Below are 27,166 nucleotides of genomic sequence, written 5' to 3' on the forward strand. Positions count from 1 at the left end.
ACACTATAGGAAATTAATAAACAAATTGCACTTTTGTCATGACTAAAACAGTCCCAAAGTGACCATTTTTTCATAAAAGCTCATTAACTTTACTGAAATATCATCTGTAAATCACCTGAGACTACTTATGCCTTGTTCTCTTCACAACTACACAGTTCAAGAAACAACCAAGTAGCACAATGGCACTTCCTGCATTGCAGTTTAAATAGGTCTGCTGCCAAATCGACTGCCTGAAAGTGAGGAATAATAACATTTTCTAGCTAATTTTAATAATGATACAGATCTGCCACTGCTACTGTAGTTCAGGTGTGTTTCCAGGATGGTAAGTTCATTATATTTTTCCTGAAGTGACAAGCCATGACATTTGTAAAGGCAAGGACCTCATTCCTTAATGCTTCATGTTATCTTTTTTTGCATGGTTGTTTGGTTAAAATGACACACTGACAGGAGACACTTCAAAACTACTGCAGTGTCCTTACACACTAAAGCAATTTTAGAGATGTAAAATGTCAAACAACAATTTGTCAAAAAGGTCAGTATTCCCTTGTACATGCAAGGCAGACACAGAAGCAAATTGTTCTCAAATTCTGAGCAGAGGCAGCATGGTAGTTTTTTTTATTTATTGCAATCACAACCAGTTGCCTTCTTTCTGTCGTTCCAGGCAGATGAATTAATTAATTGTCAGAGCACCAGGGGCACACTGCTAAGTACACATGTGCATGCTACTAAATTAAAGAAAATTACTACATTGAGTTCTTCCTCAGTCTGTTAATTACACACAGGTTACACCCACCATCACGGTGAGTAAATACATTTTGATTTTGCTTGGGGAATTACAACAGGATTGCTTGCTTAGAATATCATTTGTGCCTAACGAATTGCAAGTTTTAAAAGATGATTAGGTGCTTCTGCAAGTAAAATCAGCAGCAACAGTTATCACAGCATATCCAAAAGTCATAAGGCAATGTTCATTTTCATGCTTCAGCTGGAATGCAGAAAAATCCTTGCTGTGGAATAAATTCTATCAGCCCAGGCAGACTTGGTGTGACAACTCTGGCAGTGATGCTAGAGGCAGGTTACACAGCTAGATCATTCACCAGCCTGTTCTTCATGCTTTTTGGATTCATTCCCTGAAGTTATGATAGGCAGGTGGGCTGAAAACTCCCACATGTGCTTTGGAAAGATAACTATTCCCCCAGCTGAGCTGTAGTAGCAAAATAAAAGTATTACACCCTGGTTTCTCACATTAGTAAGCACTGTGAATCACTTTATGTTGGTCCAGGAGAAGTTGTAAAGAGACAATGGGCAGAAATCTGAAACACACCTAAAAACCAATATAAATGCACATGGGGATATGATTTATTTTATTCCAAACAGACAATTAGTCTCTTGGAGATAAGGAATCCAAAGACACAATGCAAGTACAATACTAACCTGTGCACAAATAAGACCTAATTAAAAAAAAAAAAAAAAAAAAAAAAATTATTCTAAGTACTAAGACTATTCACCTAATCAAAACAATAAAAAAAACAAACCCAAAAAACCCCCAACTAAACAAAAAATCCCCAAACCAAACCAAAGCAAAAACCTCAACAAAAAACAACTAACAACAAAATGTTGGCTTTGTGCAAAGCATACATGGGATCTTTGAGGTCTCTGCCCAACTCTGGACTCCTTAAACCTTAAAACTGGTTATGCTGGAGAGAAATGCCAGCCCCTGACTTCATGTCTGCAGAGAACAGTGGATCTGAAACAGGGCTAAATTAGCAGCTTGGTGTAACCCTACCCTCAGCCTACAGCAATGTGCTCCCCAGGGAGGTGAAGCAGCAGAGCAGAGCCCTGTTCTACATCAGATGTGCTGGTTCTAGTGACCAACTGCACTTGTTCAAGGCTAAACTGATTATCTCACACAGCACTTAGAAAAACATCTCAGTTTCCATGCTTTGCAGCACAAAAGGATCCCCAGCTGGGGACCAGGGAGAGATTTTGTCCTGTTGTGCACACTAAGTGGTCATAGGCATGTTTCAAAAACACATCCAGAACTACCCACTGTTGGAAACAAAGCAACAAAACAAGACATGTCTTGGAGTGTTTGGCATCTAGCAGACTTAGCACTTCTTTTTTTGAGTGAAACATTTAGCACTCCTTTTTTTTGAGTGAAATATATAGTGATAGTGGGGCACTTTCTCCAAGTCAACCACCGCAAGGAATAAGGTTATGAAAGCTGCCCCTGTCATTTCACCTGGATGATGGAATCTTTCTCTCTTCCTAATCCCTTCTTCCTTTCTCCTAGCCTAGAGTTTGGCTCTGTAACAGGATTGTGCCCAAACCCTTCATCTTCAGGCCAAGAGAACACTCCCTGACCTCTGTTACTTGTTGCTCTGGTTATCATACATCAAGTGAACAACCTTGCATCTTGTGCTGTTAAGAATTAACCACCCTGAAGATCATCCAGGTCTTCCTGTGTAAGATCCCTCCCTATTATTAAAAAAACACCTTCCTTTCCATTACTGTGCTTCTATTTTTTGTCTCAGCTTTACTGTCAAAGACCCAGGAGTGACACTGGGGTAACATCACCTGTTCTGTCCCTCCATCCTCATCCATTCAATACTAATCTTTTCCTTCATCTATTTTCTCACCTGGCTTGCAATTCTTCATCTTATTTCACAAGAAATATTGAAGTGCACTACACTTAATCACTACCACATGATAATTCCCAGTGCAATGGGCTAAGATAGCAAACTATTCATATTTCACCACAAACTGGTCTCTCGTCATCCTAACACCACCCATCTCAGCCCTGCCACAGGCAGAAACTTCCCCAACATTGTTATTTTTGTTCCTTTGCTTTATATTGGAAATCTGATCTTTTTTATTTCCAGATAAAGTCCTCTCTAAGAAGAAATTTCTGGTCCCCAGAAAAATGAATGAACTCTGCTGAGAAGATCCTGACCATGGACAGGCAGAGACTGTGTTGGAAATCCAGGTACTGCCTGTGCCCAGCACCTCTCCACAGCCATCCCCTCTGCTCTCCTGCCAAGGGTGCTCCAGGAACAGATCCTTGACTGAGCACACAGCCTTCCCCAGAGGATGCTCTCTCTGAAAAACCTCCAGCTCTGGCTCAGTTTGTGGTGGATTTAGTTTCATTTCTCAGAAAAGACTGAAAAAATATTCTGACAAATACAAATGGGCTCAATCTAAATAGCCTTTCAAAATGCTTCTGAATTTAAGTGAAAGTTATAAAATGCTCCTGAGCTTTGTTCCCTTTTTCTCCAGCCCTAAACTGTGAGGACATTTATGGAACACTATGGAGTTCAGTTTGCTTTTTACAACAGTGAGTTATTTGACCTTTATTTTGTCTTTTCACTTAAAATTTTTTTGAAAGGCAAGTAACAGAAAAGGAATTACCTCCCACCATCCTTGACAGGGACAGTAAACACAATTAGAGACAATACACCAGATAGATGTCTGCACTTGTTTCCTGCCCTTCCACTGAAGCCCAACAAAAAACTCCTTTGATAAAGTTAATTGGATGATTCTCTCATTCTGCTGGAATAAAAGAGCTCACAGAGACACAAGAGCTGACTTCATTAGACTGAAAGGTAATGAAGGACTTGCTCTCCCAGTCTCACATTCAGCACCACTGGTCCCCTTCGTTCTGCATGAGCTGTACCAATTGAGATGGCATCGTGTTTTACAGGGTCAGAGATGTCACTTCCCAAAACTAAAGCACAACGACACTTTCCCAGATTAAAATACAATGGGATGAGGCTGACTGCTCTGGCAGGCTCTGAGAGCTCTGCACTGCTGCACACATGGTCAGGGGAAGGTTTCCAGCAATGAGCAGGGCTGCTCAAAGACAGAAAGCAGGCATTAGGAAAGGGAAGAGCAGGGCTGGCTCCCTGTCCAGTTCCTAATCCCTCAGTACATTTATTTTAAAGCAGTGGATGGGGAGGAGCTGTGCACATCACAGTGCAGTGGTTGCTGTACATGCCCTTGCCCCCAGGCTCTCTGCACCCACTGCAGGTGCCCTATGCCAAGGCTGTGGCACTATCCAGGACTTGCTCCTCATCTTCACTGCTCATAAAAAATAGACAATTAAAAGACTGTGAAAAAAGTAAACCAAAAGGAGATTTATTTGCCAGTGAATGAGGAAGGAGGGGCTGAAAATTTCTTTTTCTTCTCCCTTATCCAGGGGTTGCTCCATGAGTCACTGGAAAAAACAAAAGCAATTCTGGACCAGTAGCAGGACAAAACAGTCCTTGGAATCCTTCAGTATTGGGAGTCATTCCCCCAATAGTCTAATTCTAGTTCACCAACACTTCCCTGCATTGCTGATAGCAGAACAGTGAGTTAGTGCCACAGCTGGAACAAAACTTCTACTTTCAGTCTACTCCTTCATTTGTACATTTGTTCATTGAACCCAAACTAATCTTTTAACCACTGGGTCACATCCAGAATCCATGAACAGCTGATTACCTACAGCTATTCTCAAAATCTAACCCAGGCTTCCTGACAGACTTCCCAAAAAGTCTGCATTAGATGCTCCTAGGTGCAACTGATTACAAGTTGGCCAAATAGAGATGGGCTGTTTGTTTGCAAAATATGTCTTGAGTCATGTCATTCTGCATCAGAGTCTCTTGTTCAGAATTTACCACTCTCTCCCCTCTCATTTTTGTATGAACCACAAATTGTACCACTAATGAGTCTGTCTTTCACAGCACTGATAAGGTATGATATAGTACAGCAACAGAATGTTTTGTCTGCCTAGAAACAAAATTTTCCACTGGTGAGTCTCCATTTATTTTAGCAGCTGGGCTTTTATTCATTTACTAAGCTCCATGTTTATTCAGTCTCATTCCAGTTTCTTAAATCAAAATGACTTGTGCTACTCTTCTACATACGTGACACCAACGCTATGACATTTCTCAACCAAATTTATAATTAATTTAAACCCCACATTTGCTCAATAAGAACCATTTGCAATTAATTTCAATCCAAATGAGTCTATTTTAACAGCATCATTAACTAGCCAACATTAGCTATTTCATTGTTTTGCTCAGGACTAATGTTTGACAAACCTGTACATTATCCTAATTGCAAACATCATAAATATTAACACAGTAATTGCCTTTTTTGCAGTCTTTAGAAACTTCACCTCTGCTCCATGATTTATTCACAATCAACACTTGGCAGAGAAAGCTCTGCCACTTCATTCAAGTGTTCCATCATAGTTGTTTTGATTTAATTTTAAAATATCTTACTTTAACAGCTTGTGCTTTAAAGACACTTAAGCTATTAATAGGATAGAGCCACCTTTGTAATCTAACATAAGCATCTCACCAGCTTTCTCTCCACATAGAGAAAAGAATTTTTAATACACACTTCTTTTCCAAGCTTTTGCCCATATTTTGTGACAATTCCATTATTTCCATAAAGAAATGGATCAATATTATTCTCCAGACGTCTTTTCTCCCACCTCCTCCCTCCTCCATCTATAATTTGCTAGCTGACTTCTCATAAAAAAGTTTCCTGTGTAACTTTTTTTCTTTTTGATCCTGCACAACCCTGGGCTATAAGCTGAAGGTAATAGCTGCCAGTTTCCTGTAATTTCCACACCTTATCCTTTAACCTACATTTGAGATGAAAGATCTATAAACATTCAAGGTGTCAAGATCTCTAAAATTGATAGAGCCATTTGGGTGCAGAGGGGCACTCATCCCTGACTGCAGCCCTGCCACACCAGAATTATTTTCTGAATGATGCTCCCAGTTACTCATGATTTTCCAGGTCTCTAAACTGCCCCACTTGCTCTGTCTTTTCCCAGGCTGAGGAAATGCAGGAAATCTGATTGCTTTTAGCTCCCAGTTGTCCTTGTCTGTATTTCTGTCTTTAAGGATGCTCTAAAGTCTCTGTGCAGGAAGGATTTAAGCCAGGATTTCTGGAGAGCCCCACCTTTGAGCAGGGGGCAGTCAGCAATACCAGCTGCTTCAGACAAAGCCACCCACTTAACAAGTGTTAAGACATCTTGTCTGGCAATAAAAAGGGCAAAAATATCTGTCCCAAGCACCTTTCTCCATCACACCATGCCAAATATTTCTACATAAGATCCTTCACAGTATTACATTCTGCCTCTTCAAAAGAGGAGGGTGAAAACTATCCCTTTCCTCTTCCTGCCATTAGTCAAAAAGGAAAGAATAATACATCATTTATAATAGTAGACATATTAATGAGAAGTGATTAAGGCTGAACTTCAGGAAATGTGTGTCACTTTACCACTGCTGCCAAAAAATTCCTTCATGAACCAGAACAAATAATTCTAGACATGAATTTCCTAGCTGGGTAATGAGGATTGTTGTCACACGATAATGATTGAGAGACACTTGCATGGTAAACTGCTGAGAGTTTCTGTGAAAAATGTTAATTCAGTTTCTAAAAGCCTTTCAAAAAGAACAGAGAATTAAATTAATGGCAGATCAGAGAGATGAGTTGTGAACTACTCTTGAGCTATAGCCCAGGTGACAGAAGAGTTAAGTGCAGGAAGAGAGACATTCCTGATGAATTGCCTGTCTCCAGCATGAGGAGTGAATGGAAAAACCAAACTACTGATGAAATACTGACTTTTAATAGACAAAAGTTACACATCATACAGTGACTTCAAACTCGACCCAAGAAAAACCTTCCTCCTTGAAGAGTAACTTGGGGACTTTTTGATGTATCATCAGTAGGGACTGGCAACATTTTAGTTGGAATTAAATAAATTCTGATGCTATTCATCATTCACTACCAGCAAAAAATCTCATACTTCTCAGTGAGGAAAATAAGATACTGCATGATACGTGTGGCAATAGATTTTAAAAGATGATCTGTATTTTTTATCAGATGTGGGGCACTTACAGCTCCCTACTTAACCATTTGGTTGCATGTGTTGAACAGAGTTTCAAGTATAATAGTAGAAAAAAACACTGGGTCTTACACACTCAGTCAAAAAGGTCAGTTAAAAACACAATTTTAAAGATATTTAGCCCCAGCTCCGTGGTTATTCCAAGGTCAGTTGCACTTCCACAAGCAGAACTTGCCCCAGCATTTAGCAATGCTACAAAAAAAGGCAACTATTGAAATGTCCTTCCAGTTCTCCCAAGACATGAACTCATCAAAGGCCAGATGGTGATCTAAGGTTGGACTCAATAATCTCAGAAGTCTTTTCCAACCTAAATGATTCTGTTCTTTTGTGGAAAAAGAGTCCTGAGATCAGTTAGAAGAAAGTGACAGGATTCAGGAATGGTAGAGTAGAAGTCATTAAATTATATCATGTAATTCTGCACATCAGGGCAATTAGCCTTGGCACACTATTTCCTCATGACTGAGATTCATGCATCTTTCTCACCTTTCTTTGTGGAAAGAAGGTGATAAATAGAAAAAGCAAGTTTTAGCCAGAAATCCCTGCCTTCTTCCAGCATGACTATGCCTTCCAAAAACATCACATTGTTAATTTCATTCAAACCCTCCAAACAGGCACCTTTTGGTAGCACTACATATTTCAGCTTCCCTGGTATCTGGAACTCCTACCTCAGTCTGAAAGGTCCAACACAGAAAGAACAAGGCAAATGTTATAAATGTATTCAATTGCTGGTGGATTGCAGAAATTCTTAAAACCTCTGTACTTAGCTGTGAGGTGCAAATAGAAGCTCATGCTGTCAACAGAACTAAGTTATTATTGTTCTAGATGCAGATCAGCTTCACTAAGGAGTATTTCTTACTTTGCTTGCCTTAAACTAAACCTGCAGACTCTCTGCCACATGGCTTGCAGCAGGTTTAATGGTCATGGAGGTCCACAGCCTTGTAAATACTGTGACAAGTGAAACTGGTCTGCAGAGTAGCTGAAGATCAGCTTTTGGTCTATGGGTCAGAGGAGAATCCCTCTTTGCCAAGCCCAGAACGTGGCTGGTAGGAGGTTTCCATTGAGCAGGCCAGCTTGTCCTTCAGTGCTTTGTGAAAATGAGGAGGCCAGGACCTGAGGATGACTGATCCCACCCACGATTTTTATTGCTTTGAAGATTGTGTAGGCACTGTATAACCATCCTCAATGTCATCCACTGAATGTGCTGCCCTGATCCTTTTTAAAGCAAGCCAATTGGCTCAATTTAATAGCATCAGAAAAACAAATCAATGCCTCCAGGATAACCTTGAGTTAATCCCACATTGAGGAGGAACCTTTCTTCTTTGTTGAAGGGAAGGCTCTACCACTAAGGCTTCAGCAGATGAAGGCAGTTCATTTTTCCAGTGCCAAGGACAGAGAGAACAAGGACACTGAACAGTTAAACCCTCCATAGAGAGAGAGCAGCCATCAGGAGGCAGCTCCAGGAAAACCTAGTAACAGCCACAGATTCCTCTTTGGGCAGTGCATATTTCTGCAGCAACACCTCAGATCTTGTAAGGTTAAGATATTCTTGAGAATAGAGCTATGCAACATCACCTCACTGATTTACAGCTGTGTTCCACACAACATCTGCAGTATTTACAACAATGCCACCAGCAGCTTGCATCCTTTACAGGTTCCACTGCACAGGCACTGTCACAATAAGGTCTGCCAAAGCCACTGGGTTTGCCTTAGTGCACCACTCTCAGCAGGTTAATGATATGGCAGGAAAGGTGAAAACTTCAGGGTTTTTTAAGCAAACTGTGTGTACCACAAGGGATTCAAGCACTGCAGAGAAGGGGAAGCTTTGGGTATTTCCTACCTTGCGAGAAGCATTTTTGTCTGTGCTCTCCACATCACCGTCCAAGAATGGCATGGCAAATGAGCTGAGATCCTGCAAGGACAGAAAGAAAATTGATGTCTTTTATTAATGCCTTCATCAGAGCATCCCATGACTGAAGCCCCAGGTCTATTTGCAGAGTGCCCACTGCTTCACCCACAGCAATTTGATAGATTGCAATAACACAGACTGTGATGGTTCTCCTCGGCTGTGAAACAATGTCAGGTGCAAGTTACAAGTGAGCAGGGAGCCCTCAGCAGCACTTGCACCACACCACCATCAAAAACCACCTGCACAGCCAAAATCAAAAGTCCTGTGTTAAAACTTTCAAGGGGAGGTATTGAAATCCCACAGAAAAATTGGTAGGAAATTATAGTTTAAACACATCCACTTGCTCAGCAAATGCCTATCTTGTTTTTAGTGGGATGTATGATCTTAAAGTGCATTTATGGCAATAAACACAACCTGAATGAAAGTATGTCAACATTCTGAGAAATGTGTAACTGCTAAAAAAAAAGACAGAGAAAACTGACATAGTGCTCAGGGAGGTAATAACTGATTCACTTGCACAAATGGGAGAGGAGAACCCAATTCTGCAGGGCTGAAGACAATAAAGCCATAAGAAAAGCACACATGCTCATTTTTAACTAACAAAAACAAACTGCAATTATATTCCACCTCCTGCCGTCTGTTCTGTTTATGATACTTTGTGTTCCAGCCACAGGGTTTTTCGAGCTCCTTTCTACATGCATAAGGAAATTATGTTAGTGTCAAGTTTAGCATCTGTTTGATCAGAAAAGTACATAATGAGCAATTCTGTCACCAGAAGCATGAGAATGCCTAATGCTGTGTGCTGAAGAATTGAGGTTTTTTGGGTTTTTTTTTAATCGAGGTTTTTTGTTTGTTTTTTTTTTTTTTAAGGTCCTAAATGGTGTTCTAAATGTCAGGAATATCTCCCAACACAGAACCTCCCAGATGCAAGGCATCACCCTTTCCATGCAATGATTCAGTGCTTCTCAACCACCACATCTGCATCCATTTAAAAGAGTTCAAAATATAAATAAATAGCAATTTCACGTAAACCTAATTTGTGATCAAACAGAGCTTAATTAAAAATTAGCACCATCCATGAAGTCTGCAGGGCTTGCTTGCCTTCAGAATTCCAAGCAGCCACAGGTCTAATCACATCACTTTGTGTAATCATAGTAAAGTCAAATTATGCTCAAAAGTTGTGTATAACTCAGGCATAATTCTTACAAGTGTTTGAAAATATTCTGGTTACATAACGAGCAACAAAAATAAGGAACAAAATATTGAATTACTGGAACTGAAACACATGGGAGTAATTCATGCCAAGTTGAAAAGGGGAAAAAAAAAAGTAGCAGCCAGGCTTGGCCAAGCTGGCCCCAAATCATTAGGCCCCAAACAAATGTATTCCTGACAAATTCATCTGCTCCCAGCCCTACCTATGCACATTCAAAGGGAACTATCCACAAAGCTCAACCATGCAACATCTCCCTTTTGCCTGGGCAGCTGTGTTTCACATCACCTTTGTCTGCAAATAAGCATAAGGAAACATCTCAAAACCCAAGAAAGAGATTAAAATTAAGATTAAAATTACTTATTCCATATAAAAATTATTTAGCCATAAATGGCATTTATAAACACCATCCATCTACAGATTATCATCATTTTATTATTACTTCATATGCTACTGCAGGACCTAATTGAAGAATCTCTGTGAAGATATGTAAGAGCCTAATGAAATTTATACAAAAACATGTCCCTTTGTGTTTAATTTAGTCAAAGGATTTGCCAACATTTTCCCCTACCCATCTTCAGTAATGAAGAAGCTGGAATCTGATGTGTGCTAAATAATTTTCCATGGAATAAATGAAGAAAACAACCTCTTTTGGGCTTCACATATTAGTACCTCTATATTACTTCCTGGTGTAACTTCTAGGGAGGAAAGAAGCTGTTTAGGAATGCTGGAGACTGGATGGCAGAAACTGGGTTGAAGGGGACACATATCTACTAATAAGGGTTGAAAAAGCTGTTTAGAAAATCTAGAATTGTCAGGGATGAAACCAAAATGTCTTATTTGAGCAGAAACCTTCGAAACCAGAGAGGGGAGGTAGATACAGCTATTTTTCTAGGAGCTAAATTTCAGTTCTCATTTACAATTCCAAATTTAAAGGCACATATATATTAAAGTCTGAAGTCTAACAGCATCATGAAACCCAGATGATGACTCTTTTCTGATTTGTAACTCTCAGATACCATGGAAGTTTTGTGACTTCATCTGTCTTTACATCCAGAACAAATCTCTACCTGTAAGCCAAAATAACTGGAGCTGGAGCTTTCTGGGCACCATGAGACCTTTTTTTTTGTTAATACAGCACTGCTGAACATTTCAAAGAGGGTAATAATTGTACTTTTAATCCTGTGAAAAAGTCTATAATTGTAACTGCCACCTAACAATTTTTTAGTTTTCCATGGGATTCTATATATGAAGGTATCCATTCACAGAAGGAAAAAAATGCATACATCAAACACCAGGCTACAAATGCTGCTCTCTCAATTACAACCTGTTGGTTAAGCAAGGAAATATTAGGTGGTTATTTCCCCTCCATGAACACTTCTGCGGAATACAGATAGATAATAATTTCTTTCTTGAGTTCTTCCTCATCCAGAAAAATGTGATTATGCAGTTGATGATACAGTAACTCTTACAAAAAAAACCCCAAAAAAACAAAAAAAAAAAAACCCCAAAAAAACAAAAACAAAAAAACAAACTGCTCCAAAAGTGTTGCAAAATACCACATAACTCTTGACAGAGCAATGGTGCAGCCTTTGCCCTTGTCACAGATGTCACTGCTCTGACCTGATCCAACAGATACACACAGAAGGTTTGCTCTGCCAGTGGCTGGGGACTGGAGCTGTTCTTAGACAGCTTTCCTGCTCTCCAGCTCTGCTTTGCTCCACTTGGAAACAGCTCCCTGGACAACCACATGGATCTGCAGAGACATTTAAAACTCCACCAAAGGCACACAGTGATGTCCTGGAAGGAGGAAGAGTCCTTCAGACTGCAGAGCCCTGGCTGCAGAATGGCATCTGCCCTGTGTCTGTCAGTCCTGCATTGTATCCTCAGACAGACAATTTCTGCAGAGACCACAGTCTGTGATCACCTCTATATAGAGAAAAAGCAGGTCCTCCTTAGTCAGTCCTTGAATCATTCTGCTCCATCTGACAGCCAGACATCAGTCCTGCCATCCTGTTAGAAAAAATGACCTCTTGAGCACTTTAGATTTACTTCACAGCCACAGAGCCGCCTCAGATTTATTTTGTTTTCAATCCACTTTTATTTACAAGAGGTTGTCATGGCAGCTCCTTTTATATTCACTGAAGAGTACAGCCCCAGGGACAGCAAAGCTTTTTCTGGAGGACAGCAGAGCCATGACACAGCAGAACCATGGCTCAGTGCTCCTGCCAGCAGTCAGCCTCCCTCCTGGGGAGGGAAATCTCCCACAACACCAACTCAACTGGTGATTTTCCAGAGCAAGTCAGGATTATTCTGTCTGCATTTGTATTATCTTCTCTACCACTTCTTTTCCTATTTCCTCTGGGCAAACAACAGATATCTGGAAGGTTACAGATTCTTCATGTGAATTTCTCCTCCAAAGGTGAGACTAATTCTAGCATGATCCTGGTCTGGGTTACATCTACATCTACAGGGTGATCCTTCTTAATTCCAGCCCCTTTTCCTCTGACATCCCTTATAACAGAATATTTGGGATGATGTGAAAAGAAGTAAGAATATAATTTTTGTTCTTTGACATCATGGGAAAACAAAGAAGCATTTCTTAGAACTGTTTTGGAGAATAGGAAAGAAAACCACATTTGAAGATGCAGAAAGAAAAGAGCACACATAGTCAAATAGCAGGAGCAAGATCTGGTTAGCCAAACCATTTTTCACCTTTTCCAGCCAGTTTCACTGTTTTTTTCCTTACTGAGGAGAATTCCTGCCAAAAATGCTTGCCCAGACACCCTGGTTTGGAGGTTGCTGCAGTTGGAAGAGATAAGTAAGTAAGTAAGTAAGAAAGAAGAGGTCTTCCAGCAATTCTGTTGCAGACACTGCATTCTTAAATAACAGACCACTAAAGCCTTGAATCCAGTAAACAACACAGAATAAACAGGATTCTTGTTGTATTATTGTTTAGTTTCAAGGCTCCTTTGGCAGCCAGGCTGATAAAGCTTCTCTGCAAGGGCTGAAGCCAAAGAGCCAGCCAGGGCTGGGGCATGCTGTGACTGACATGCCAGAGACCAATTTCCAATGTATTCTGGGTGGAAGCAGGACCTTTTTATGGCCCTGCTCAACAGTGGTCCAAAATTTCAGGGCTGGGTATCAAAAGAATATTTCACAAACAGCTCCCTGCTAGCATCTTTTGCAACTGTCTATTCAAACATGAGGAATGACTATGAAAAACACAGGGATGTGAAATCTCTGCCCACAATGGTGGGTCCCCAGGAACATGGTCAACTCTTTGGCCAAATTTCAGGGGTGACTCAGGTCAGAAGAACTTCATGGTAGCCCCATAACCAACCTCTGCTGACAGTCTGGGCTCCTCAGCTATAAAGAGCTTCAGAGTCCTAGTGTGGGTAGCATCACACAGTCCTGACTACGGCTGGTGTCACCTTTGAGGCAATATTTTTCTGCCTCACTAAGTTCTATATATGTGCTAGGATTGCACCAAATTTAAGGATGTGAAATGCTTGCCAGACATTACAGTTTCTTTTTACAACATAACTCAAGCAGAAGGTGACACTTTACTAAGGCAGTTTTCAATATGGGGAGACAGCTCCTTTAATAAAATAAACGAAGAAAACAGACAGAGGAATTAAGCTGAGTGCTGACAAGAGCTCTGATCTCACAAAAGATTTCTAAAAGCTGCACTCCTCAGCATCACACCTTAACAAGCTCTCCTCCTCTGCTGATATTACTGAGCTATGAGCATTTCAAGTATCCCAGCAAGGACAAAGAAGGTCAGGATTTTCATTAACATCAGCTGTGAAGAGTTTCTTTCATTGCATTCTGGATGCCAGCAGATTTTTTTTAGATCAACCTTGAATTTGTACCTATTACAAGCCTATATAAAACTCTGAATAGCAAATATGCTACATATGCTAATAGCCTTTGAGCAGATTCCACAGTTTGATCTCCATGGAATAGAGAGCATAGCTTGGTAGCTCTGCTTGAATAGAAAATTGTCTTTTTCTGAGAACAATCCTATCTAGAAGCCTTTGGGGATTTATAACAAATCACTCCATTATTGCACAAGGAAAGATTCAAAACTGACATACACAGGAATAATTCCTGTCCTTTTGTTATTGTTGTTTTGATATACCAGTTATAGTAAAGTATAATAAGACTTGCTACATTCCTTTATTCCTTTAGGAGTAGGTTGCTCATTGCTTTACTTTTCTCACTCCTCCATGCCATCTAGACTGTAGCATGTGTTTTGGAGAGAAATATATGTTGCACTGTGAGACTGAGGATGCTAGTGACTAAGTCTCAGTATGACTCAATGGGAGTGGGCAGGAACAGATGTACAAAGCTGGTTGGATTTGTGCAAGCCAGCTTTATACTGCACAAGGCTATTCCAATTTATTTGTTTGCTATTACTTTCAAAGCTATTTGTATTTTTTAAAAAACAGCAACCAAAAAACAAACAAACAAAATAAAAAATGTAGGTATGGAGAGTTTGAGAGGGCAGAAATAAGATATAGAGACTTGATTGGTGAGGCTGTACCTTGAATCTCCAGTTCTGGGCACTTCACTACAAGGAAGATATTGAGGGGCTGGGTGTCCAGGAAGGGGCAAAGGGGATGGTGAAGGGTCTGGAATACAAGTCCCATAAGGAGCAGCTGAGTGAGCTGGGGGAGTTTAGTCTGGAGAAAAAGAGGTTTGGGGGAGACCTTATCACCTTCCACAGCTCCCTGAAAGGAGGCTGTAGCCAGGTTGGTCTCTTCTCCCAAAACAAGCAAGAGGACAAGAGGAAATGGTAGAGATGGCCTGTTCTGACCTTAATGATTTTTTGATTTTGTCCACAGCATGAGGATTCCAGAGGAAGCATAGTCCAGGGGTTATTGGGTAACTGCAGGCACCACTGTGTGCACTTCAGGGTGGGTACAGCATCAGATTGGAAATAACAGGAGATAAGTCCCCCTAAATGACATGCCTGGAACAAATGGGAAATATTCAGTCCCACTATCTAAAAGGTTACAGAGTAGACCCAGACCTCAGTATGGGAAAATCCCCATCCATCAGGTGATTATTCAATGTTCTATGTAAAAAAACCTCATGTATAAAAGCTTGGCAGAAGAAAACTAGTCTATGTGCAATTTAAAGGCATTTCTTTCAATATCAACAAGAAGTGGACATGGTCCTAAGGAGCTCTGAAGCCACTGTTGTCATCACAGGCCCTCCAGCTTGGATTGCCACCACTTGGGCAGAAAAAGGTGCTAAAACTATGAATTTCAAAGGGAAGGGATTAGAGAGAGCCATGAAACCAGTAAGTCCTTGATATTTCCCTGAAAACAGCTGTCTTCCAAGCTGTTCTTCCTGAGTTATCCTGATCATGGGATACTGGAAGCATTCAGCACACCCTTCTTAATTTCTGAAATTCTTAACTGATCCTGACAGGCATTAATCTCCAGCAGTCTACAGCAAATTCACTGTAGCTTTTTTTTTTGTTGTTGTTGCTGTTGTTTCTGGGGCTATAGACCTGATCCATCAAAAAAACTTTCAAGAGAACATGGATTGTTTTTTGTGTTGTTCTCAATCTCAGACTTAAATCCCTAGAACACATTCCTATGCTGTTTACAGAAAAAATGAAGTTTTCTTTCAAGCCTTGTGCTCTCCTGCCAGGAAACCCCACCATATCTCATCAGTGCTCAGCCTTTGCAGAGGAGCTGAGCATAGCCTGGGGTGGGATGGAATCCCTCCTGCCTGGAGCCCCAGTGTTTATAATGTGCAGAGAGCTCAGGGCTGTGTGGAAATGCTGTGGTGGAGGGTGCTGCTCCCCACCTCAGCAGTAAGACACAGAGCATCACACAGGCACTCTGGCAAAGGCTGGCTAGGATCCCCAAACACAGGACAGCCTGGTTTGTCAGCTCCTCCTCACCATGAACCACACAGCAGTGACTGGCAGCATGTTTATTACAACAGCAGATGGACAACCTAGCAAACGTGCAAATAATGAAATGCCACTTAAAAAAAAAGGAGAGAGAGAGAGAGAGAGAAATTGAGAGAACAGCAGAGAAAGCATGCCAGGGAAGAAACCAAAATTTCCAACAGTCCCTGTGACACCACCACAGTGCACATACAAACCTATTATTAAGTGCTATTCCTGGGTGTTCAGCCAAAGACAACCTTTCTCTGGCGAGACATTTCATTCAAGAAGCACCCAAAGTTTAGAAACAAAAGGTAAAAGCAGAAGATAACACACCTCAGTCCTGGAAAATGTGGTTAGGTGAGTGATGAGGGAATTAAGAAACCAAGACACATGATTCTAAGGAAGGCCTGCAGGAGACTGGAAATGCTACCTCTTCAGATGGCACATATCAGTGCCAATAAAAGTGCTTTCCAATACTTAGGAGTTTGTCTTACATAAATGAGATACAGGATCCCAATGTATTTGCAGAGAAGACCAATATTTGCTACAAAACACAATTTCAGCCACAGCGAAATAGCAGAACGGCAGGAAATAAAAGATGATTTTACCATAATGTAATAAAAACACTTGAGCTGCTGCAGCACAGGAGAAAAAAAATCTGAAGGGGATTCAATGCAGGGATCATACTGAGGCTTACGAAGTCATCTCCACACCTGAGCTACTTTAAAAGTCACTGTGTTTTGCATTTTTTATGTTTTCCCCCACTGTCTATTGACTAAATCTCTTTAGAAACCATGTCTTCAAGGAGGAGTAAAACAAAGCAGAATTTGAACTGAAAACCCCAACTGCTGGCCTTATCTGAGAAGAACTTGCAGGGTTCTCCCTTGCATATGTATGACTAAAAAAGGTGACATCCACACCAGGCAAAAGATCTCTGCCATAAATCCTTGAACTGCAATTATTTTTTCCAGTTCACTGCATTTAGGAAGACAGCTGCCTGTTGCCTTCTCTTTCCATTCTTGTCAGTCAATAACCATGAATAATCATGACAATTAGAAGAAAGCTTCCAGCTGGAAAGCCAGGCAAGTGAGGGACCTGCTCTGATCACAAAGTCCCTCAACTAAAAAAAATATAAAGGGAAAAAAAAAAAAAACCCAGAAGCAAAGAGGAAATTAGGGAAGGAAAGGAAGAACAAGATGATTCTGTGCTTTGTGTGCTGAAGAACTGAATGGGAGGTCAAGGGGGAACAGCACATGGTGTTCATGATGAGGAAAGATTCCCCTCTTGGTGCCTTCCTGACACATTTTCCTACATCACTCTGCAGCTGCAGAGAACAATTTCACCTCTATGAAGTTTACGGTGCTACAGCTTTCTTATACTTTTAGTACCACATGTAAAAAGAGACCAATAAATACAATATGCTTTATTTTGTAAGCTAAACTAGCTTTTTCTTTTCCCAAAAGAATGGATGTCTTCATTCATCACGCTCTGAACTCTTTATTTAAAGGTGCATTTTGCTGAAGTTGGCAATATAAAGTGCCCTCAAGGACAGAAGAAAGATCAAATTCTCAGAGACAACCCAGAAGACTTTATCACACTCATAGGACAGTATTCTGCCCAAACCCAGCCTGCATGTCCTTTAGATGCCACCCCTGACTTTGAGTTGAGAGAGAGTGAGATTTTGTGCCATTCCTAGATTTTCGGTTAGCAGTGACATCCAATGATACTAAATTAGAATACATCATTCATGCTGTGGGAATCCAAAGCCCTTTACAAATTGCATGTCCAGACCAGAACAGCTTCATGAGTGATGAGACTTTCATTGCCTGCTCTGGCTTTCTGGATTAGGCATTAAGGATATCTGCCCCTAGTCATCTACCCCATAATTTCTGTCCAGCCCAGATAGAAGGGTAAAGCCAGCATCTTCAAGGGCAATGTGCTCCTATTTCCCTGGTATGGGAGAGGCTGGACAACTTGCTTAAACTTTGGAGGATTCAACGCAGGATAAATCAGCCCTGCATCTCACCTCTCCATTTTTTACTGTCTATAAAGTGGGAACAAAGTTGGGTTAGTTTTTTATTTGTTTGTTTTGTTTTGGGTTGTTTTTTTTTGGTGGGGGGGGGGGGTGGTTGTTTTTTGTTTTGGGGATTTTTTCGTGGGTTTTTTGCTTTTTGGGTTTTGTTTGTTTTGGGTTTTTTGGGGGGGTTGTTTGTTTGTTTGTTTGGTTGGTTTGGTTTGACTTTACTTTTTTTTTTTTTTTTCGGTCTGTTTTTTCCCCCTCTATTTAGAAACCTGTCCAAACGAGGGACTGCCCCTTAGTAGGGTGAGCAGGGCGGGGCAGAGCGGGTTCGCTCCGGCCGCATCCCGGCCGCATCCCGGCCGCATCCCGGCCGCATCCCGGCCGCATCCCGGCCGCATCCCGGCAGCGGTACCCGCGTCGCCATGGCAACCCTGGGGCGGGGGATGCTGCTCCATCCCCGCAGGACGCGCAGAAAACGCTCCGGGAGCGCTGCGAGCTCCTCCTCAGGGCCTGCAGGACCCAGCCGGGATCATTTCAGCCCCGTTTCAGTCCCGGCTTTACTCGCTGTCGAGACACGCTCCCACACTGGGGGTGGCCCCAAGCTCCAGGGGCACTTCCAGGTGTTACTAAGGTGACAGTTTCTTTGCACAGCTTTGGCTGCTGTGTAGAAAACAAGGTTAGCTCTCTGATGGGGTGAGCTCCAAATGGAGTGAGATGAAGGAACCATCGTGTCCAGCTGAAAAATCCCAAAATTTAATTTTTAAGAAAACAGGTCAGCTCTACAGCTTCTGAGAAAAAGCATGTTTGTTAAGAGAATTGGCAATGTCCAAGGGATAGTAAATCTCACACTTCCAAACCCACACACACCAAGCTCTGGTCACTTGTTACAGTCTGTCTCAAGGGATGTGCTCCAAAAAGCATAAGAGTTTGATAGGTAGAAGGTGTTAGAAGACACCAGTGACCATCTCTGGAAGGAATATGGATAAAATACTTGCCCATCTGGAAAATCTTGTGAAAAATGAGACAAACAATAGAACACAACAAAGAGATTACTCACTCACACTAGAAATAGTCACCACTGAAAATAAATTTTTGCAGTGGGTCCAGTTTGGAAATAATCCTCATATGGAAAGAGAAGGGAAAAAATGACACATACCCAAGTGTTTTTTTCTAATTATTGTACATGCAGTACTAAAATTCTGAGGAAGATATTTCCCAAGTAAACTTCAGGCTTCTTTCAAGGACTATGACTATGTTTTGGGTTTTTAAATTTTTTTTAAATAGTTCCTATTTAAAAAGAAAAAAAACCTTACAAACAAACCATATCAAATTCTGACTCCTTTAGCAGTAGTCTTCTGATTTTAGCTATCTTATTATTCTTTATGAGTCCATTTAAGCACCACAAGTACAATGGACTAATCTGAACATGTTGTGAAGAAAGGACAAGCAAACACACGCTCAGGGAAACCCAACTGAAAACTTAAGCTCATTATCCACATATACCAAAAGTCATTTCTGCCCTCTGCAATGGCTTGGAAACCCAGCAGGCACTGGTGAGCTGAAACAGGCAAATCTGCATTTGATTTGGCTGAGAGTTTGTGCATCAAAATGTGTAGAGAAGCATTTGATTCTGCCTGGAGAGTGTGGGAAACATTTCCAACTTAGCAGGACACCCCAAACACGGTGACAGATGGGCAGAGTATGAGCCTGGCATGGGAGAGGCCATTTTAGAACTGGCTGGTGCTCCAAGCCATGTGGCAGACAGTCCAAACTCATTTGTCACCAAAAAAAAAAAAAAAAAAAAAAAAAAAAATAAAGCTCACACTGGAATTACCAAACTAAGGCTCAGGGAGAGCCCCTGCTGCAGCTCAGCCTGGCACAGACACCCACCCTGTCAAGGAGCACCACTGAAAACCTCCCATGTAATTAATGAGCACCAAAGAAGGAAACAAGACAAAGCAAAACACAGCAGATTTTTTTCCCCCTCAAGATAAATTAAATCCACAAGCAGGAAATTTTGATTCAGAACAACAATTTTATTTTTTCATTACTACCAAAAATTAAGTTCATGCCAGTAGTATAGCCCTAAAAAAATACTGGGTATTTTTTTCTCATCAAGAACATTCATTTCTATCTATATGTACTGAATAGCTGTACAATTGTTAGTATATATTTACATCCAAGTTCTATTAACACTTATTTTGAGGCCTATTAGAAATGGAAATTGAACTTAGAACCACAATCAGGCACTGGAAGTCATAAAATACCTATGAGGAAAGTGTCTCTTACATCAGCACAGAAAGGCTAACTTTATCAAAATATACATCACTTCTAATAACAAAGGGACTGGCACCTACACTGAGAAGCAGAAACAAACTGCCCTGGTGACTGTGTCCTCCCAGATGTAGATGTGACAGAGTTCAACTCACATGGCATCTCTATTTTTACACAAGTATAAAACATGGTCCCATATAGGGCAATGAATAAGGGAAACATACATAATCATATATATATATGATTATATATATAATATAATACAGGCACGGTAACAAGCTTTTACCAGTTTTTATATGTCATTTATTTTAAATTTAGGATGACTAAATATTTCTTGTCCTCAAAACAGCTTGTCACTGCCCCTACTTGGGTGGCCAAACAGGCTGAAATGACAGCAGGATTTTCTCCTCCTGATGGAAACCTGATGGCTCTTGGCTGCCTGAAGCAAACTCTGGGTACAGGTGATTTCCATCAACTCTGTGTTTTGCCTTTAAAGATTTGCAACAATACTGAATTTAATTCTCCTAGTTTCTTCTTAATGAATGTCAGACATCTCTGTGCAGATTGATGGGGTGGATTTAGGAGGGGTGGGTGAGTTTTTTTGTTTATTTCAAACAGGGGCATTTTTAAAAAACATATTCCACTCCCAGTAATAAAAATGTACTAAATTGAAGTACAACCAAGTCCTTTTTTTGCTGGATTTCCCATTGCTTCCTTTCGAATTGGGGGCTGGCCCCTTGTCAGCAGGATCCATTTCATCCTGCTGCCCATCCTTCCCTCTTCCATCAGATAATCCTGCCCCTCCAGGCTCTCAGCTGCAGCAACCCCAGTTTCCTCACACCTCCCAGGGCTGCTCCAAGGCACTGCCTCTGCTTCCCAGCCTCGCCTGCACTCAGGGCAGAGGGGACAGAGCCGAGTGTGACATCTCTTCCCCAAGGGCTGACACCCTCATCTCTCCTGTGGCCCCTAACAGGGAACAACAAGCAAAACACACAAGGTGCTGGCAAAACACCCTGCATCTTATACTGGATTAAATTTCAGTTGCTATTCGCCATCACCCCACTAACAGAAGATCTTGAAACCCTTCAGGCTCTGATCCCAGGATGGAGCCGTCTCATCCGTTTTGGATGCTCATTATCTCACAGATCCGTTAATTGCAGTGCAAACTGCATGTGTTCAGCACTAATTCTGGTAGTAAAAAGGGAAAAATGCAAGGAGGAACACATGAAGCCGGTAATACAGCACTTTATCCTGACAAAACACATCAAATATCAAATTAAAATCATTAAGCAAAACAGCAGTTCCTGAAATCCTGTGATTTGGGGTTGCAGGGACTAGCCATGGCAATTAGTTGCTCAGCAGTTCAGGAGGCTCTGAGATGAGCAGTAGGAAAAATCAAGCATTGCAGGATGCAGAGACCAGATGGTTTTAGGCTGAAAATAAATGAACACCCCCCAAATGATAATTTCTCTTTCCAAAACATTAATGAAAAGTTATGCAAGGGAAAAAAAATTACAAACAAAAACCCAAACCCAAACTACATTCTTTAACTAGATAAAAGAACATGTTGTTCAGCCTTGGAGTATCCATGATAATTAAATGCTCTAAAAACAGGACAACAGCTCCGTGCCAGTCATGCATACAAAAAAGACAAAACATGATAAAAATCCAAAATACCCAAGAACATGCATTTCTTACACAGCCTGAAGAATTCCTGCCTCTCGGCAGCCTCCTGCAGTGCACTCGAGCATCCACCTAAATGAATGCAAACCCTATTTTCCCCCTTCTAAGATAAATTAATTTAATAATAAAAAACAATCAAACCCAGAGAAACCCAGAGACGATCGAGCCCCGGCTCCAACTTACAGCTCTGAAAAATCCTGCCGTCTGGCTGGAAACATCCATGGAAGAACTGCATCGAAAGCTTCTCCCTAAAGGCAAGCGCATTTAACCATCTCGGGCTGTGCTACTGGAGCCGATGCTGCAACAGATGGGGAGCGGGGCCGGGTGTGCTGGTGCCTCCCATGGCGGGGATGCGGAGCCCGGTTCCGCGGCAGGAGCAGGGCGGGCGGCTCCCACCGCGCAGGGGTCGAGCCGCGCTGCGGAACCCGCAGCTGCCCCCGGGAGGGGCCGCGCAGCGCGGGCAGCGCCCGGGGGGCGTTCGAGAGATGCCCCGGGCGAGTCGGAAGGTTAAAAAACAGCAGGCGTTTTGAACGAGATCTAAAGGGAGGGGAAAAAAGATCCCGTTTTCAATAGCAGAAGTGCGTCTGCATCGCTATCGGATACCTTGGGGAAGGTGGCACAGAGCAGTAAATGCATTTTCAAGGCTGGAGTCTCTGCTGCTCCATAACAGCTCTATTTCCCACTTAACCACAGCTCCACTTTGTAGCTGCACAAAAGTCACATTATTTCTCTGGACTTAAGTTTTCCCATCTGCAGCATGAACAGGGGATGACTTGGCTGACTTTAATTTATTATAAAGACCTCGCTGGGAAAATAAAGTGCCTGAGCACAAAGTATAACCATCAAAAGTATCACTATCCAAAAAAAGATAATAGTTATTTTGAAAGGGCACCACATGAGCAAATGCTTAGCAGAGCAATGCAAACTCTCCCAATAGGAGCTGAGGGATGCTGGAGATTTGAATTTTCTTCCTCATCAAGATAAATCCCTCTATTATAACCCATTCAGCTTTCATTACTCCACCAACCAGTCTCACACTGGCAATGGAATTGTTCCCCAGACCATGGTGACATATCCTTGGCCAAGATGCTATCGAAGGCTGGCTCAGATGAGACACCTCTGCTAGAGCAAAGCAAAAGAAAGCCAAAGGCAGATAGGTCATCCCTGCAGCTTCCAGTACTAGAACAGAGGCATCAGAACACCATGCAATGAACTGACACCTCTCTGGAGAAACAGGTGGCCAGATCTTGAGCCACAGAGCATTGCCAATCCTTTCCTGGTCATCTCAAAACACCATTTGTGATGATCTGTTAAAAAAACTCCCTAAGTTGGAGGGCTTGCTTTAATTAATGACTCCAGGTCACTAAACCATTAAATCAGGGGAGTGGACTTGGCTTACACATCACTCTGAGTCTATTTTTCCCATTCACTGGAGGATGCTGCACCCTTTTGCAAGAGAATGCAGCCAACACTGACCTTAATTCTGTCTACATCAAATAATAAATATCACTGAGACCAAGTACCTTTTCTCCAGCAACAAAAGAGATGAGGTGCAGGTGACCCCTCGTGTGCCAGGCAGAGAGCACATCCTAGGAACCATCCACTGCTTTCCCTTCCTTTGGAGTGCTAAGTGCCTCTGACAACACAAGCCCCTTGGGAGCAAAAAAAGCTGAAAATGGTACACAGTGTTCACTCACAAATGGCAGCTATTACTTGAATCTTTTCAAGACAAGATCACTGGCAGCCCTTTTTAACAGAAACATGCACAAATATTTGGTGCTTAGAAGTTTTTTTCCCCAGCTAAATGAATATTTTATGCATGCAGAATGTACAAATAGTTTATGAAAATAAACAAGCTTCCTCTTAAATTCTGTTTAAGGGGTACAAGAGAAACCAGTCGATCAGCTGGAGCAAGCAAAACAAATTTTATCTCTCCCCCTTGACCTATAGAAGAAAGGAAAGAATCTGTGGCTGATCTACAGAGGGTAAAAGGGAAGATTGAATTTATAGTGGAATGAAAAGGGTTCTCCTACAAAGCACAGTTCAGGTCAAATGCTTCTCTGTATAGGTTAACTTCTAAGGATTATTCTGATTAGCAATCAGATCAAATAAAAAGGGGCATTGGCAGCCAGGAAAATGTCCCATATCCCTAAATCATCCCTTTCAAATCACTCACAGGGCTCAGTTTGATGTAGCCAATGACACGAATCATTCAGCTCTATTAAAGTGCTTTAAAATAAAAAAATTAAAGTTGTTTCTGGCCTCAAAGTCTGATTGGCACAAATTCTACCTCAGAAACATGCCTTTTCCTCCCCCACCTTTGGGTAAGGAGTGTGAAACAGATTGCACAACTACATCTCAGATAAGCAGAACAGTTAATGGTTTAGATACCATTTCATAAATATTTGCTGAACTAGTTTTTGGATTCTGTCCAATTTCTGACAGACATTAAAAACATTGAATAATTTGCCATTTTCTTTCACCAATCTGGGATGAAAAATAGACAGAGAGGTTTTATTGCTATCATTTCTTCCCATTATTTAATGACTACTCTCATTTATGTTGATGTGTCCTGCCAAAGAAGCCCAAATGATTCTTGAATCTACAGACCTGAGGTGTCCAAATCACATTTATGTAAATATTTATATATTCTTTATTAAATAATCCCATACTGAATACCTGGGTTCATATGTAAGCAAGTGGTGAAGATATGAGAGAAACCAACTAATTTCTGAATAAATATTTTGTTTCACATTGGGATTTCAAGTGCCTGTGCTCTATCAGAGATGCTGAGGCTCAGTAACTAAAAGTAGCAGTGAGTTACTGCACATCACCTAGCACATGATGATGCAATATGGGGAGTCACACAAATAAATTTATTAGATGATGTTTTCAACCATACTTTCCTGGCAAGTTCTAGGAATCTCTATGAACAGGGATCCAAAAGTCCAGCCATTTCCTTGCTTCCTCACATATTAAGGACAATTCAGGAGGTTCCAGAAAATGCTTTATATAATCAATTTTCCATGACAACAGATTTTTCAGATATTTTCAATTCTCCCCCCCAATTGTTAAGTTCTTGCATCTCAAGCTCAGCAGTTATTATTAATTTAATAAATATGTGTATTTTAAAAAAAGGGGTTTTTTGAGTACTTTTAGATCACTCACATACTTGGACTGGCTGTAGGTTTCTCACACTTTACCAGGCAGTAATTTTGGAGGGAAAACAAATCACCAAAACCTTCTTGTGCCTTAGACTGTGAATCACAAACTCACTTATGGCCCAAAGACCAAACTCTGAGCAAAGCAGATTTATGACTCTCACCAGCTTAAAGCTACAGAATTCCTTGCCCAACTGAAACAGGCATTCTTGTACTGGTTTATTTTTCCATTTGAAGAGTTTGGTTTTCAAAAATTCAGAGCCAGACCCCTCAATCAGCTTCAGATTTGACTGCAAATAATTCCTGCACAATTTCCCCAAACTGTTCCAAAACACCAAGCCTGTTTCACCTTTTTGATCCAAGTACAAGCCCAAAGTATTGTAAATTTCTAACTGGCAACACAGCAACCTTCCACAGTTTCCCAGAGGGGGTTGGAAATGTCTGGCTATTGGTTGTTGTTATTTATATTCCATAATTTTCCACAAAGATGTAGTGGGTTGTAAGTACTCCATAAATTAGATGAGTTCATGGGGCCACCTTCCATCACAGTTTCCTTTTTCTTACAAGACTAACAGTGCCTTGAAATCAATGGAGCTTCTGTCTGTGAAGGTATCACTTCAGAACAAAGCAGATACAGCAATTACTGAAGTGCATGGTGAGCCAGAGCTCTGCATGGCAGGGCAGGGCTTTTGTTCAGTGTGTAATTAAAAAAGATTTTTCATATTTTTACAGCCAACACAGTCATCATATTCATGGCTGCCCTTTCCCCACTCCTAGTGAGCATGAGCAGCAACCAAAGCAATGTGCAACACAGATGTGCAGCCTCCAGCCAAGAAGTCAAAGCACCTGGGGAATGCTCAGATGAGAGAAACAACTCCTTGAAGGGCAGGGAAAGACACAGAGCAGCTGGGAGACCAGCAGAGCCCAAGAGGAAGATGAAATGGGGAGAAAAAAGTCCTAAACTGCACCATAAAACACACCAGCTCCTAGTTAAATATCCAAAGTAGTCTCTCAACAGTTGATGTTGGGCAAAGGGCAGCTGTGGTCTGTAAGAGTTGGAAAAGGGAGTACAAGAAAAAAACCAAAACATCCAGCCCCAAGAGTAAGAGGTAGGAGGGATGAACTCTGGAGCCCACCCAAATCAGACAAAACTGCAATGCAGGGTGATGGGGATGCTACAAAATGGAAAGAGAGAAGCAGAGAAAAATATCCCATGACAAACAAAATCTTTTTTTTTCATCTCAAACAGCCACATTTTTTCCTTTCCAATTTTTCAGCACGATCTACCAAGCAATGAACCAAGTAGATGGGATTCCTGACTCACTGCTGACAAGCCAGAAGGAGAACATCCATGTGAGAAACATCAAACCCCAGTGAGCAATCACCCATCTCTCCTGGGGGAGGGAGCACCCTGCCAGCCTCTGCAATGAAGATGGATCACACTGCACCAGGGATGCCTCTGCCAGCTCAGGCACCAAAAGCAGGATGGCTGCATTCTCAAATCTAGTTCTTCAGCAGGACTCACACAGAGGGGGTTTTCCCTCTGTTTTTTTGTATATACCCAGATGCAAATGGCATTGAAATGATGAGGTACTGGAGGCTGCACAACAGCAGCCTTGTGCCTGCTCCACATGGACCTCACTGCCCTTCCCACCTGTCTAGGTTTCACAGATAGAGGGATGGAGCCTCTTTCCTGAATCATGGTGGGAGGAAGAGGATGGAGACACTTCTGGAGAGGTGCCAGTGCAGAGCTGTGCTGTGTCTGGGGTCAGTGGAGGTCTCTGGGTGCCTGGGGAGAATTACCAAGTCTGAGTTAGGTCACACTGTTCAGTACCTCAGGGAGTGAAGGACCAACACTTTGGACTATAACCCTCTGTGGTGTGGGTGAAACCCCACAGAGATGGCCTGGTCTCTGAAAATGAATAAACCAGAGAGCAAAATTAATGTCTGGAACTTGGTGGTGACTCTGTGGTGCCTCGTTCAGCTTTGCTCAAAGCATTTGGAGGGGCTGCCACACTGGTACCAGTGATGAGCTGGGAGATTTTGAATCAGTAGCAACTGGCAATTCAGGATGACCAGATTTAAACACTGTGG

General features: G+C 41.6%; 1 protein-coding gene across 3 annotated transcripts in view; it reads right to left on the minus strand.

The window, feature by feature from the left end:
• The window catches only part of PRKAG2 (protein kinase AMP-activated non-catalytic subunit gamma 2), a 205,580-nt gene that overhangs the window by 132,387 nt on the left and 46,027 nt on the right, over window positions 1-27,166 (minus strand). For 2 of the 3 annotated variants that reach the window (XM_079302882.1, XM_079302884.1), the window contains exons 1-2: window positions 22,095-22,300; window positions 8,742-8,813 (exon numbers count right to left, since the gene is read on the minus strand). In XM_079302882.1, coding sequence (XP_079159008.1) covers window positions 8,742-8,813; window positions 22,095-22,175 — 153 coding nt within the window. In that variant the 5' untranslated portion in view covers window positions 22,176-22,300. Of the gene's footprint in view, window positions 1-8,741; window positions 8,814-22,094; window positions 22,301-27,166 lie in introns of those variants that run through there. The other variant, XM_079302881.1, reaches the window with a different exon arrangement.

Source organism: Erithacus rubecula (genome assembly GCF_903797595.1).
Source record: "Erithacus rubecula genome assembly, chromosome: 3".
Taxonomy (NCBI): Eukaryota; Metazoa; Chordata; class Aves; order Passeriformes; family Muscicapidae; genus Erithacus; species Erithacus rubecula.